The 14,630-nt window shown below is 46.6% G+C and overlaps 1 protein-coding gene across 8 annotated transcripts in view; it reads left to right on the plus strand.

The window, feature by feature from the left end:
• Nucleotides 1-1,632: 1,632 nt before the first annotated feature.
• Nucleotides 1,633-14,630, plus strand: part of TFDP2 (transcription factor Dp-2) — a 47,969-nt gene continuing 34,971 nt past the window's right edge. For 3 of the 8 annotated variants that reach the window (XM_032192848.1, XM_032192854.1, XM_032192855.1), the window contains exons 1-2: nt 3,172-4,444; nt 12,963-13,054. In XM_032192848.1, the coding sequence (XP_032048739.1) occupies nt 13,007-13,054 (48 nt within the window). In that variant the 5' untranslated portion in view covers nt 3,172-4,444; nt 12,963-13,006. The other 5 variants (XM_032192850.1, XM_032192853.1, XM_032192849.1 and 2 more) reach the window with 5 other exon arrangements.

Genomic DNA, 14,630 nt, shown 5'->3' on the forward strand with positions numbered 1-14,630 from the left:
GACAAGAATTTCAGTCTGGTGTTTTTAGCAGAAGATTAAGAAGATTATGGCCTTGGTTGTAGTTATTCTGTGGTTTGTTCTCACTGAAGGAGTGTAGTTTTATCAGTGTCTGCCTAAAGAATAATGTCTACATATTACCCTCTTGATGAAATCTCCTTGACTTTGTTATAGTTTTGTTCCTTGTTATAGTTTTGTGTTTTCACTGGTCTGCATTCCCAAATAGAGATCTAATGGGAACTGAATCTGATTCTGTCCAAACCATTCCCCTGAAATCGGTTATCTGTGTGCCTTGTACCACACCTCTTCCTGGTGGTGGTTTTCATCCTGGCCATAGCACAGCTAGAAAGATAGAAGATGACCCTAGGTATTATATAGTCCTCTTCTCTGTACAGCGATGGAGCTGCCTTTGGAGATTGTAGCATCTGCTACAGCGTGTGATGAGTAGCTGCCCCAAGTCTGAACAGGCTAATAGACACCACATCATGAAGAACTGCAGTTACTGATCACTAAGCATCAGTATATCTGTTATAAATATACATATATATCTTCTCAGGAATTTTTTTATGTACTGATATTTTGAAGTGGTACCTGTTGATCAATGGTGAGTTTGAAATGGGCTTTAAGTGGTTAGGCATACTTTTACCAGCACTTTGCTGTCTCAGTTTTTGTTAGTATTGTCACGTAGAAGGGCACTGAGAGCACTGTGTAAACTCATTAATACCAACTTTTGTTTAAAAGATGACAGATTTTACGTCTGCCCTTTCATTTTCACTTCAGATTTTGCCTTGGGGGTGTTTTTCAGTTTGAAAAGAATATGCAATTTTATACTTGCTACCAGCTAAGTTTGATAGTAAATATAATAATACAATAAAATAAAAATATTGCTAATTTTTAATTTTATCATTTTAAGAGATGCACCATATTGAGACTGCAAATGTTTTACTTAGGATTGGGCAGTGATGCACCTCATCGGTCCTGTGAAGATCAGGAACTGAGTTGAGAGATGTGTTAATGATCTCTGCCTCCGTGGATGCGCGTGGTGCTGATGGTAGGTAGGCTAGACAAATAGGGGTGAAAGTATCACTCGTGATGATAGATAATCCCATTGTTTATTAGACCTGTAGAATATCCCACGTTGGAACAGACCCACGAGGATTGAGTCCAACTCCTGATACGTGGGACTACATGGCATGAAATCCCCCTCTAATGTTGGCGGGATCTCAGAGCTTTTGGATTAATTATGCAAGTAGAAAGGAAGGGAGAACAATCTTCAGATAGTTGAAAATACTGTTTTGAGCAGCCATAGCATGAATTCTCATACAAAACTAAGAAAAGTCAGCTGTGTTTCAAATCTCAATGTAATGAGCTTTGCCAAGGTTTTTGAGTACTTTTTTTAAGCAGTGTTTCCTTCTCTCTTGTAGCAGCTAATTTTATGAAACACTAATTCAGTCACTCATTCCTGTTTTCAGTGAGAGCATTTATACTTGCTCCACTCTCAGGCAAAGGGAAAAAGGAAAAAAAAAAAAAAAAAAAAAAAAAAAGGAGTTGCCATGTCAGCCTGCTAGCTGCTTATTGTTACGGCTCCTGTAGCAAGCTCCTTCCACTGGTCCTGCTATATTCAGGGTCGGAGAACTGCCATTTGAGCAGCAGCCTCGTGGAAAAAGGTAAGGACTATTTGCCAGTCACTGGGGCATGGAATGTGCTGTTCCTGTGGTGGTTTTGGTTTTGTTTTTTTTTTTGCGCTCGCTGTTCTGATCTGAAGAGTACAGCCTGAGTTGGTGCTCCCCCTTCAAACCGGTCTGTCCGTGCCGCGGGCTGCCCCAGGAGCCGGGCAGCGTTTCAGTTCACGGTTTCACAGGGGCAGGGGGCGAGTTCAGCCGGCTCAGCAGGAGCCAAACCGGGGCCGGGAGGGTGCTTGGGGTGCGCGCAGGGGCTCGCGGCAGCGGTTAGGGGCGAGCCCAGGGTGAGGAGCACGGCGCGCTGTGAGGGGCCCGCGGGCAGCGCCCTGCCCCGCAGCGCCGCGCCCGCTGCCCCGGTCCCAGCAGCAGCGCAGCTGCCGCCAGCAGCGGCCGAAGTGCCGCATGCCCCAGCCCCTCCCCCGGGGCTGTCGGCGCGAGCCCGGCTCTGTGCCCGCGGCCGGGCCGTGGCCGTTGCGGCGGAGCGCGCTGGGGCCGGGCCCTGCCCACGAGCCCCCGGCGCCCCGCGGGCGGGGCCTTCACGGCCCGGGGCGGGGCCGAGCCCCTCAGCGCTGCCGCGGGGCCGCCCCGCCCCCTCGCCCCGCCTCGCCGCGGATTGGCGGCCGCCGTGTGTACACACACCGGGCGCGGCCAATGGCGGGCGGCGGCCGGCCGACCTCACGCGGGGCGGCGGCCAATGGGAGCGGCCGCTCGCCAGACGCCGCCAAGCTTGTGCGGGGGAGAAGAAGGAGCCGGGCAGAGCGCGGCGGCGGCGCCAGGCGGCGAGTGGGGGCCGGGCGCGGGGGGGCGGGGGCGGGACGCGAGGGGCCGGGGGGGGAGGGGGGGGGAGCGGCGGGGCCGCCACGCGCGGGGTTCGCGGCCTGGCCCCGGGGGGCGCGCGCCCGCCCGCGGGGCCTCCTCGCGCTTGGCCCTGAGGCGGCGGCGGGCGGGGCGCGGCGCGGGGCTCGGGCTCGGCGCAGGGCTCGGCGAGGGCCCCGCCGCCCTCCCGGCGCCGCCGCCTAGGCCCGGCTTGCGCCGCCGCGTCCCCTCCCCTTCCTCCGCGCCGTGCCGGGGCCTGCGGGCACTGGGGGCCGGCAGTGGGAGGCCCTGCCCTGCGGCCCCGCGGCCAGGGGCTGGGCGGCCCGGGGGGCCCGGCCGGGAGGGCCGCCTGTCGGGGGGGGGCGCACAATGGGGGCGCTGCCGGGAGGGCGGGCGGGGGCCGCACCGGGGCTGAGCCGCGGGGCCGGGGCCTCGGGGGCTGCTCCTGCCCCGCGGGGCTCCGCGCGGCGCCCTCCGCGGCTGCGGGCAGGGGCAGGGGCAGGGGCAGGGCAGGGGCCTGCCGGGGCTCGCGGTGGTGGGCGGGTGTGCGGCGGGCAGGTGGAGGGAAGGAAGGCGATGGCCTCGCCTCGCGTGGTTCAAAACTAGTTGGGTTATCGTCGTGCCTCTTCACGGGCATTTAACAGCCAATAGGTTTATTTTTTCTATTTAACACAGATTTATTTATTTTTTCTATTTTAGATTTATTTATTTATTTATTTATAATCTATTTCTGAAAAGGATGTAGTCCCGTGCTAAGGGAAAGGTGGAAAATTATTGAATGTTAGCAAGTTTACCTCGTGGGTGAATTTAAGACTGATCGCATTTCCTTGTCAGAATTGCTGGGCTTCTTCCTAAGCAGTTCTTGCTCACTCAGAAATCACTGATTTGACACAAAGAGCAGAAAGAAACCATTTGACCCCTGCTGCGTTGGTGCAGTTAACTTCATACAAAGCACACGCCCCTGGTAGGAATCCTCTTTATTGCTCTAGAGGGTTCTGCTGGGCAAGCTCACGCCTCAGGGTGACACAGTGCTGCTTTCAGCACGGCACCCAGAGTCCAGCTGTCCAGCATAAAAGGGACAGGCCAAAAAATTTGGCTGAGCAAAATAGTGCTGCTGTGCAGAGGGTGCTGGTACTTCAGGAGAGTTCCTAATTTCCCACTCTTGTATCTGCTGGACGCTACTGTAGGAGCCTCCGGCACATCTGGACCTGCTTGAGGGACAGTTGGAGCAACCTCAAAGTGAAGATATGGCCTTGTGTTTTAGCATCTTGCGTTGGGTTTGCCTAAAAGTGCTGTTACAGGTTTGGTGAAAAGTAGGAATTGAAATTCTAGTCTTGTATTCCCCGCAGGAGCGTGTAACGTTATTCAGTTTAAGTGAGCGGATCTCTTCATCGTGCCTAGAGGAAAGCCTAGTGCACATCTCTAAAAGCAATAGAAGAATAATGACTGGATAGGGTTAGGGGAGGGAAGCTGCAGCCCGTACTGTGTAGACATTAATACTTCTGCATCCTAACGTGGATCAGAATGGAGGGCGGGTTCTGTAGTTACAACTATTCTAATGCAGCTCTTAGACCTGCATTTCTTCTGGTGTGCTACCTTAAAAAGTATTCTTAGAACTGTCTTCAATAAGCAGCAATTTCATAGTGTTTGCTTTGTCTGCATACTTCTTGGTGTAATGATTAAGAACTTCTCAGTTGCCTTTCCAATTACTTTCATAGGTAATGATCAACACCAAACCTTAAAATAGGAAAAATAAACTGTTCTGTGTGCAGTCTGGTGCAAGGAAATACACGTGGGGAGTTCCTGTGTGCAAAACCAAGAAACCATTGGAATCAATAACATCTTAAGTGTTTGTCAGAGAACAATCCACATGTGTTGGTGTGCAAATGGTGTGCATGCTACCCAAAAGCTGATGATATAACTGCCTGTTGTGGGATCTGAAAAGCCAGGTATGTGTTAGTCACGCTAGGAAATACTGTAAGAAGCTGTAGGTGTAGCGGGCGGTGACAGTTTTATAACCACTTCCTGGTTGGACTCTGTGTGCTTTGTAGCATCCACTGTTAGGATGAGATTCACTTCCCCCCACCCATTTCTTGGTTTATGGACTGTAGCTCTTTTGCAAGAAGGTGAGGCAGTAATAAGTTAGCTTACACTCGTGGTCTCATTAAAGGAACCTTTTTGCTGCTTTGTCTTGTTTCCTGTGTGGAACGATAGTTTCCAATAAAGGGAAGGCAGGGTGGTAGCTGAGGTTATGCTTCTCCTATTCCTAGATAGCCGGTTCTTTCCCAGAAGAGAATGTGTCCCTAACATGAAGCTTTTCTTTCCCTCTGTAGGCTGAAGTCCATTTGTGAATGCAGTTTTGGTCCTGCCGCGTATTTTTTTTCCTTGTTAGGGAAAGTGAGGGCACGCTCCTCTGGTTGGAAAGTCAGGTTCGTGCTGCTGGCAGGTTGGTCTCTTTTTGGGTCGGATGAGGAAATGATGGGGTTCTGTCTAACAGAGCCCCTTACTGACCGCTGCCAGGTGACTCCTTCGCAGGGATGCAGGAAGGCTGCTTTGGGAGGAACTTGTCCCTTTGCCAGTGGCAGCGGTTGGCAAGTGTGTTCTGGGTCAGTGACCTCTTTTGTTCACTGGTTTGTTATTGGGGATTTCAGCCTGAAATGTAGGTGGAAAAAAATCAAGAAAAATGGATGTTCAAAATGCAATTGGCAGGTTGCTACAGGTGAGGTTGTGTGAGTGAATTCTTCAACCTGGTAGCAGCTGTTGTATTGTTTTGTGTGGAAATGAAAGCCTTAAAAGCAAACAAATGTATCAGTGTTTGCTCATTAATGCTTGTGAGTGCCAGTGCACTAATGTGTTAAAAGTCACGTGTGACCTGTGGCGGTCATCCATATATTAAACCTTTCCTGTGTGAGCAGGAGTTATAATTACGAGCATAGCTCTAATAGACCTATAATAGAAGTTACGGTGGTGACGTGACCAGTAGTTGAGAGTAAGTTTAGGAACTACAATAAAAAGTGAGCTTATGTCCCCAGAGTGAAATCAAAAACCTGTAGTGAGGGGTTCTCTGTACATTGTAAGGAAAGAGAGAACTTTTCCCTTCGTTATAAACTCGAGCTTGAGAAACTTGAGAAATCCATTTCTGTTCTCTGAAATGTGCAATCCAACTGTTGCAAGCTTCAGTTAGAATCCGGCTTATAATTGTAAATACATTTAGACCTTTTTAAAAAATTAGCTACTTTTGTATGTAAAACTGGTAAAATTCAGGCTGTGTGTCCATTCTGTATAATAGGTCAGGCTTCTGCTGCCTCTCAGAAGCAAATATTCTTGCTCCTCCTCGCGCATAAGAAATTGGGAAAGCTGCGATCTGAAGACAAAACATCCCGCCCCTTCCTAATACATTTTCAAAGCAAGTGTGCATTTCAGTGAACTCCCCAGAAGTATGGATTAGTCTTCATGCGAACAAAACACATCCATCCTTTTGTTATGCTTCAACCCAGTGGTAAATTTGAAGTGTGCCATAAATGCTTTTTTCAGAGGCTGCATCACGACACAGTGCCCCAGCAGAGGGAACTGCTCAGGTTGCTGCTGTCTCATGCGCAGGCCGAGGGGGTCACCTGGCGTGTTGGTGAGTCGTGGCATACCAAGAGCTTCCTTCTGCCCCCCTCCTGCCCCGTGGCTGCTGGCCTGAAACTATTGGGAGCTAAACTGGCTCAGCAAGGGGTCAGGTAAAAATGGGAGTTGTTGAGTGTGCAGCGTGGGGAAGGAGTGGGGAACTATGAGACAGGAAGAAGTCAGAGAGCCCTTTTAGTAATGATAGTGACACGATCTTATGTCAGCGCAGCTTGTTGCAGGGAGCTGCACCCTTTGGGTGGTTTTGTATGCTGTAATAGAGATTTGAGAGTTTGTGCATCACTAGAAAAGAAACCCTTTTTCCTCTTTTGCCTTTCTACCAGATTTTTTAACTTCTCCCCTTTGGTGAATATTGTCATAATCTTCAGTCCAGGCAAGAATAGAGTTAATAATAGCTTTACACAGGAACAAAGCTCCTAGTAAGTTATAAGCAAAACATGGGAAATAGCCATTAGGTTTCTCCCCATCATTGAGTTTGTCATCCCTATATAACTTGGTGATCTTCAATTAAATGTACAATTATCTTCAGTTCATTAGACATGAAGATCCTTCCAGCTGCAGGGTATGGAAAGACGCGTATCTCAGCAGGGCAGTTACACTGTGCCATGCGCTTGCCAATGTACCAATAACTCTGGACACTCTAAAATCTCAAAATTAAAGCTTATTACAAGGCAATATCCAGAGCATTCTCTGAAGTATCGAGAAGTTTGTTTGAGACCTCAGTAGTGCCAAAGATGCTCTTGTCAGCAGAGCTTAATGAAAGAGAAGCTGATGTATTTACTGGCACTGCACAAAGACTGGCTTACCAAGGTATTTTTCAGTCATTCATATAGATCACTCAATTTTGTTTTCCAAATGTCATCCCATTGCTAAAATGAACATCTGAAGAGAAAAAAAGTACGGTTTTGAAAATACAGTATGCTCTTAACTGGCAGAGGGTTTTACCTGCCTCTTTGTACTGAACCAGTAGAAGCCCACACGTTGTGCCCTGTATTGCAGTCGGCTACAGGAAAATGCCTGGGCTAGAGGGCCACTTAAAGAACAAAAGATAAGCTTATAGGATAGGTTGGCTACTTAACAGAACTGCTGCTAAATTTCTGTTGCTTTGAAATGTATCAGCGCACATCAGTGCTGATAGAAGTAAGTTGTCTCAAAAAAAAAAAAAAAAAAAAAAGGTCAAGTCATCTATTAAGTGCTTTATGAACATTACCCGCTCTTCTGATGTCAAACCCTACATGCTTTATCTTGAATGACAGTAAGCTGGTTTGGGGAATTAAAAACGGCCCCAAACTAGGTTTAAGTACATGGAAATCATTCCGCATTTGATGTAACCTCCTCGTTATTTGAGCAATAAGGGACATGCTCAACACTTTTGAAACAAGCCCTGAGTGCTGCAACGTGTAGTTTAGCATTGCTGCTCGCGTGGCCCTGGGTATGCCTGAGAGCTTGTCTAAGAAACTCAGTGCCTTGAGGGGAGGGATAGCCAGTTGCAGGATTTGGGTCTAAGGCAGGCATGGCATCGGGCTGCTCAGCACCGCCAGGGCTGGAGCAGCAGCAGCACTTTGGGCACAGCAGTGACTGCGTGGCGTGGCAGCCAAGTGCCTGTAGACGTTGGGCACCGCCAGCTGGGAGGTTTATTACAGCTTTGGACTTTACCCCTGTGCTGTGTGGCATTGTCCCTTGTGCATCCACTCGGACCTATTTTCATCCCATGTCACCGTGCTGTTCCAGACGTCTGGTGGCCTCCATGGACAGCTTTTGCTCATTGTGTTGCAACGCCTGCACCAGTGACAGCAAATCTAGCGAGTTGTAGCAGTGATGGGGATGCAGTGTTTGGGGTTAAGTCAATGCTGAAAGGGATCTGATTCATTTGCTGCCTCAGTATGTGCTGCATGAGGTCTGCGAGGGACACTTCCCCATCATCCTCCTGACAAACCACGCTGAACATCAGCTGTTCGTTGTGTAACTTGGGTGCCGCTGTCAGGAGCTGCCCCGCTAGTTGTTCTGACAGCACACTGGCATTTTGCGCCATCACAGCAGCTGAGGAGAAACTGGTTGGTATGGGTATTTACCTGGTTTCTTTCCTTCTGATTTCTCTGATGTTAGCTGGTTACCCCAAAGCCCAGGATGAGATGTTTGCTTTCAAATAGGTTCACATACAGCTGTATCTTCCTTTTGTGTCTTGGCTTAAAGCAGTCGAGTTCATTTCATTTTTGTGGAATGCAGTAGTGAAAAGAAAGTACTTTTGTATTTTGGCTTCATAGGTTGCAGTCTTTTAAGTCATATAAAAATGATTAAACCATGAGTGCTTCAGGATTATCCAGTCCTAAATAGTTTCTTTTTCAGTACTGCGTGCAATAACGAAACCACGTTTGGTTTCACTAACAGCCATAATTTGTAGAAAGAAGATAAAGCAGTGTTTGTGCTTTGTGTGCCTTTCAGCCTTCAGAGCTCTACATGGGCTTGATGCTTTAAAACTCCCTCCTCTTCTCAAGGTATTTTATTTTGTTAAAAATTCCAAGAGTGCCATTTTACAGTCAAGTCTCTTAGATTTGCTTTGTTCAGTCTCTAATCACCTCGTCTGTTATCAGCTAGGGCTTTCCTGAAGGCATACTTTTACTTTGCTCACACTAAATGCTGGAGAAAAAAAAAGTTGTAGTTCCTGCAAGATCTTCATCACACACATCATAGTGGGTGTTCCTTTTGCATGTTTCCTAAGAGCTTCTTCCTTTTTTATTATTTCCAACATCAAAATTAGGTATGTGACGTGCTGAATACGCCCTGGAGTTGGGTTTTTGGAGTTCTTCATCAAGTGACAAACTGGCGTTGTATGGCCGTTTGGTGATTCTGTGACATGGGTATCCCTGTTTTTTTTCCAGTCTGTGGGCCAAGTTTATTCCTTGTGCATATACATAAAAGATAAAGTTGAGACTCTGTCATCTGAAGACGACTAGGGGAAAAAAAAGTTTGTCAACAGATCAATGAAATCTTCTTAGAGATGTCCAAAATCGTTAACTTGAAGTTCAGAAACTTGATAACAGAGCTGTTCTTCTGATTCTCAGAGTAACAATAAATTAATCTGATGAGTACATACAATTTTTTTCACGAAAATTAGTTCTTCTTGACCTCAGTTGCTTCAAAAAGGAATTGGATACTGAAACATTGTTCAGGAAGAAGGAGGTGACACGCTTCTGGGAGCAGGTGGATTTGGGACCAGTGCTTTCTAGTTCTGAAACTTTACAGCTCTGAAAGCGGAGATACGAGGCAACATATGTGTGACAGGTGGTCTGCTCTGTGTGGATGCTGGGCATAAATTAGCTGTTTAACATGGAGCCTGTGCTGCTTAGTAAGGAATCTCTGGTCTCTGCTCTTCCCTGACATCAGCTTTGGAGTGCCGTAGCTCAGAGCTGGTGCGTTAGTGCGAAGCGTTCTGCTTTGCTGTTACTGCAACTGCAGAGTAAGTCTGCCTTTTAACTTGTGAGGAGCAGTATGTACAGGTAACCATTCTTGCGCTGTTTTGTGGCAATTTGAGCTTGATTATCTAGGTTTTCATAAGCTTAAAGTTGTGGAAGAAATCACAGCCCAAACTTTACAAAGTTTCAAAGCTCACTTTGCTCACTGTGCCCTACATTTGACCAAAATGCAAAATTAGGGGAGTGGGTTATAAGCCAAGGCTTAGGTTACAAAGGAAGAACCTTAGTTCAAATAAAGCAGCCTCTGTGCCATGTGCCTTGGGCTCTAAACCTGCCTTTAGGCAGCTTCATTTCAGTAGCATCCAGTTAAAGGACAAAAAGGCAGAAGTTTGTGTTTCTGCATCAGTGCAGTGCAGGCTGTCAGGCAGCGATGGGGACTGAGGAGAATCTGTTCCGAGGCCATCTGTGTGGGTTCTTTTGTCTGAGCCTGATGGGAGGTCATGGCAGATGGTGGGGTCGCAAAGTCTGGCTTCTTGCGCTTGACAAAGTGTGTTCATAAAGCTGGAAGAACACCGACTGCTCATCCAGGCTGAAGAGCATCGGGGCAGAGATGGTAACAGTTTATGGATGGTGCCTTCTGGATCACTAAGCGTGGTGGCAGATAACCTGGCAGAGATGGAACTGCTTTGCTTATCTCTCAGCAGTTTAAAACTGCTTAGCAGGTGTGTTCTTAAGTACACCTTATGGGAGTACCTTACTTGTAAAGCCTCTTAAAGCAGGACAGAAAGGGTAAGCTATGTACATTTTGGCCAGGGCTCCAGATGATGTATTTGGAAAGTGTGTGTGTAGAAGGAGGAAGAAGGCAGAGAAAGAAGCAGCACGCGGATCCTCATTTTCAGATGTGGTGCAGGGTGTCAAGTGTTTGCTCCTTGCCATGACCACTGTTGCTTTATGGCCTCTTTGTGGCAACTTTTCAGGTTTCAGTGAGGTGTTTGTGTGCTGAACAGCTGCTTGGTCACGGCTGCAGGGAAGCCAAGACCTAGGGGAGATGGATACAACTCCTGCAATAGCAAATGGAGAACATCTCCAAGTTGCATGGCATATTTTCCACTAACTCCAGTAACAGTTCACAGAATCACAGAATCACAGAATTTTCTAGGTTGGAAGAGACCTCAAGGTCATCGAGTCCAACCTCCAACCTAACTCTAACAGCCCTCCACTAAACCATATCCCTAAGCTCTACTTCTAAACGTCTTTTGAAGACTTCCAGGGATGGTGACTCCACCACTTCCCTGGGCAGCCTGTTCCAATGCCTCACAACCCTTTCAGTGAAGAAGTTCTTCCTAACATCTAGCCTAAAACTCCCCTGGCTCAACTTAAACCCATTCCCCCTCGTCCTGTCACCAGGCACGTGGGAGAACAGGCCAACCCCCACCTCGCTACAGCCTCCCTTGAGGTACCCATAGAGAGCGATAAGGTCGCCCCTGAGCCTCCTCTTCTCCAGGCTGAACAAGCCCAGCTCCCTCAGCCGCTCCTCGTAGGACTTGTTCTCCAGGCCCCTCACCAGCTTCGTCGCCCTTCTCTGCACCCGCTCAAGCACCTCCATGTCCTTCTTGTAGCGAGGGGCCCAAAACTGAACACAGTACTCGAGGTGCGGCCTCACCAGAGCTGAGTACAGGGGGACGATCACCTCCCTAGCCCTGCTGGCCACACTGTTCCTAATACAAGCCAGGATGCCGTTGGCCTTCTTGGCCACCTGAGCACACTGCTGGCTCATATTCAGCCGACTATCCACCATCACTCCCAGGTCCTTCTCTGCCTGGCAGCTTTCCAACCATTCCTCTCCCAGCCTGTAGCTCTGCTTGGGGTTATTGCGCCCCAGGTGCAGGACCCGGCACTTGGCCTTGTTAAACTTCATGCAGTTGACCTCAGCCCATCGGTGCAGCCTATCCAGATCCTCCTGCAGAGCTTTCCTACCCTCAAGCAGATCGACACACGCACCTAACTTGGTGTCATCTGCGAACTTACTGAGGGTGCACTCGATGCCCTCGTCCAGATCATCGATGAAGATATTAAAGAGGACCGGCCCCAGCACCGAGCCCTGGGGGACGCCACTAGTGACTGGCCTCCAACTGGACTTGGCTCCATTCACCACGACTCTTTGGGCCCGGCTATCCAGCCAGTTTCTAACCCAACGAAGCGTGCGCCAGTCCAAGCCAAGAGCAGCCAGTTTCTTGAGGAGAATGCTGTTGAAGTTGAAGGGATATAATGTCTGAATGCACCAAGAAATCTGTAGAAAAGTCACAGAATTTAGTATTCTTCTGGATTAATCAAAACTGTGAGCGCAGTGATGGTAGAGTCCCTCACAAGCAATGCACACTGCTGAAACTTGTTGGGCACTGCCTTAGAAGGGAGGTGAAGACACCGGCCATTCTCAAAGCTTGCACAGGGTAAATCGCAGAGGAAACAGCATAAATTGCACCTGCTTTTGCAGTTGGTGATTTCTGCTGTAAATGGTTGTGACTCATAGATAGTAACTAGTTTAGGCATCCTCTAAAAGATTTTTCTGACTCGATTCCACTCTTGAAAGTGTGAACATTTCTCCCTCATGCATCTAAGTGCAATTCAGATGACTTTTGTAGTCCATTTATTAACAGCAAGTAGTACTTATAAAGTACTTTCAAAGTACTTAAGCATTTTGTCAAGTTAATTCTGTCTTTAAAATGTTTTTTTGCTGCCAGCATTTCTTTGTAACTTTTCTTCAGCTTTCTGTAAGGCTTCTGGAAGCTTTGATTTAAAAAGGAGTCACTTTAAGTATTCTTCAGTTTAGTGGAATGTTTATCTTTTCCTGGAACACTAATATTCTAGTCCTAATTACAGTATTAACCTTCTTATATAAGGACAATATAAAAGCCTGAAAATATGTATTAAAAAAGTGAGTTTGAACTGGAACATGGTTTTTTTTAGATGTTTCCTAAAAATACTAAATGTTTGCTGTGTGGGTACATTTTGTATTAATTCCTGCTTCTTATCAAGATCTTTGAACATCTGCAGCAATGGAATTAGAAGCATTCTCTGGAGGTTAAAGACGCAATGGAGGGAATTAATTCACTTCTAGTTTTTAGAGTCAGTCTGCATTAGATGTAAATGATTGCATGGCTTTAATTATGAGACTTTAGTAATGGTCTGACAAGCTCTGCCAGCACATTAATATTTTTGGGGCTCTGTATATAAGATTACATCTCTGACTATTTCAGGCAATGTAAACTTCTAGTATCTGCAGAACCTTTCTGTTGTGGTGATACTAAAAAGAAAAAGATTTAAAAAAAAGACATAGAAATCTACCATCCTTGGGAGAAGCAGGGTTTCAGATAGAGAGCTAGTTGAAAATGTATTTTAACTCAGATGTTTTACTTTCTTACAGGATGTTTATTTTAAAGATTATGTGAAGATGAAAAGGGATATCTTATGGTTTTACAGAATATAAAGCAATACTCTGACATGACGGCAAAAAATGTAAGTTTATGATTCTATAACATGTATTACCTTTTGTATTGACATCCTACCAGTCACTTCTGGCTTTCAGAATTTGAAGGTCTTTGTGTTTGATTCTTTGAATGGACAAGACTTTTGTGTACCACACACACATGTCCCAGCAGCTTCTGCAGTGCCAATTGAACGAGTTGGAGGCTCTTTAAGGATATAGAGTTTAATCAGCTACAGGTCAGGTCAATAATCAAGGCAATGCCTTATGCTGTTGTTTCCACTAACATCGCTCCAAACTTACCAGAGAGCTTCTCATTTTGTTGAAGCACCAGAGTAAAATCCTTCTACTGAATCTGAGTCTCAAAACTAGAAAGAGTAGAAATAAAGGCACGTTTCTGTGCTCGTGGCTGTACACTCCTGGTTTCCGGGACCTTCCTGCATGTTCATCTGCCACGTTAACCAGGTTGTAGAGTAGTGTCCTGAGTCTTCGACTTCCCTACCCCCGGTTCTGAGGAAGCTAATAAAATGGGTAACAGCCTGACCTTAGTTTTCTGCCTGAGTAGCTGTGCTTCTTGAGATACACGATTTGTATACAGAACAGTTTTGATTAAGCTTGGTGGTCAATGACTGAAGAGTGCTTTGAGTCCTCAACAATTCACCTGTTGGTTGCCTTTGGAGAAGCGTTCTCTGACTTAATTAAATCTGAATGGGTTTAGGAAGCAACATGACTAAAGATGTAGGTACCCCAGAATAAAAGTGTAGATGGCCGTAGGATGGTTCTCCGTTCAGTCCTTCAGAAACTGCTTAAGTTTTTGTGCACATTTAGTTAGGTTGATGTCCCGGGCATAGCTTGGTTAAATGAATTCTCAAGTCTTGGAAGGTTTATTATCTGTTGGCTTATTAATAGTTTTATTCGGTGTGTAGTTCCAGGGAAAGCTTTCAGATGTCTTATGTTAAACTGTTTGATTCAAGCTGGCAAAGTTAGCAAATGAATTGAGGTATATATGCAAAACCCTATGACTTACTTCATGGGCTATATTCATCTGTAGTGCAAATAGATAATTCATCTGATGTATGTGGATCAGCTACACAAATCTAAATCATTTGTAGGTTTGACCTTTTCTTCAGTGCAGTCTGAGGATGAATACCAACACCAATATAATCCGTAGTGTTCTGCAGTACAGTTAGATGACTGGAAGGGATCTCGGGAGCGCTCTGCTCCAGCACCAGGATCAATGCTCCAGGGCGCTTGCATTCAGAACCCAGCTTGGGGCTTTGTCCAGGGCTGCTCAGGGCTTCGGGTTTGAAAGCCTCCAAGGATGGACATTTGACATCCAGCCTGGGCAACATGCTCTTGTGCTGAATATAGATGGATGTTTTTGTTGTTAGTTCCTTTAAGTCAAGGCTATGGTTGCTTTATAGAGAAAGTATTATAGAGAAAGCATGCCATGAAATTTTCCACATTAAACTATGTAAACATAGTTATTTAGCTACTGTACTATGTATGGGTTTATTTAATTTAAAAAAGCAGTTGCTGTGGTGCAGATGGAAGTAGAACTTAGTTTTCATGGTTTTTAGATATACCCATTCAAAGGATTTGCAAAAC

The sequence above is a fragment of the Aythya fuligula genome, chromosome 9, assembly GCF_009819795.1.
Source record: "Aythya fuligula isolate bAytFul2 chromosome 9, bAytFul2.pri, whole genome shotgun sequence".
Taxonomy (NCBI): Eukaryota; Metazoa; Chordata; class Aves; order Anseriformes; family Anatidae; genus Aythya; species Aythya fuligula.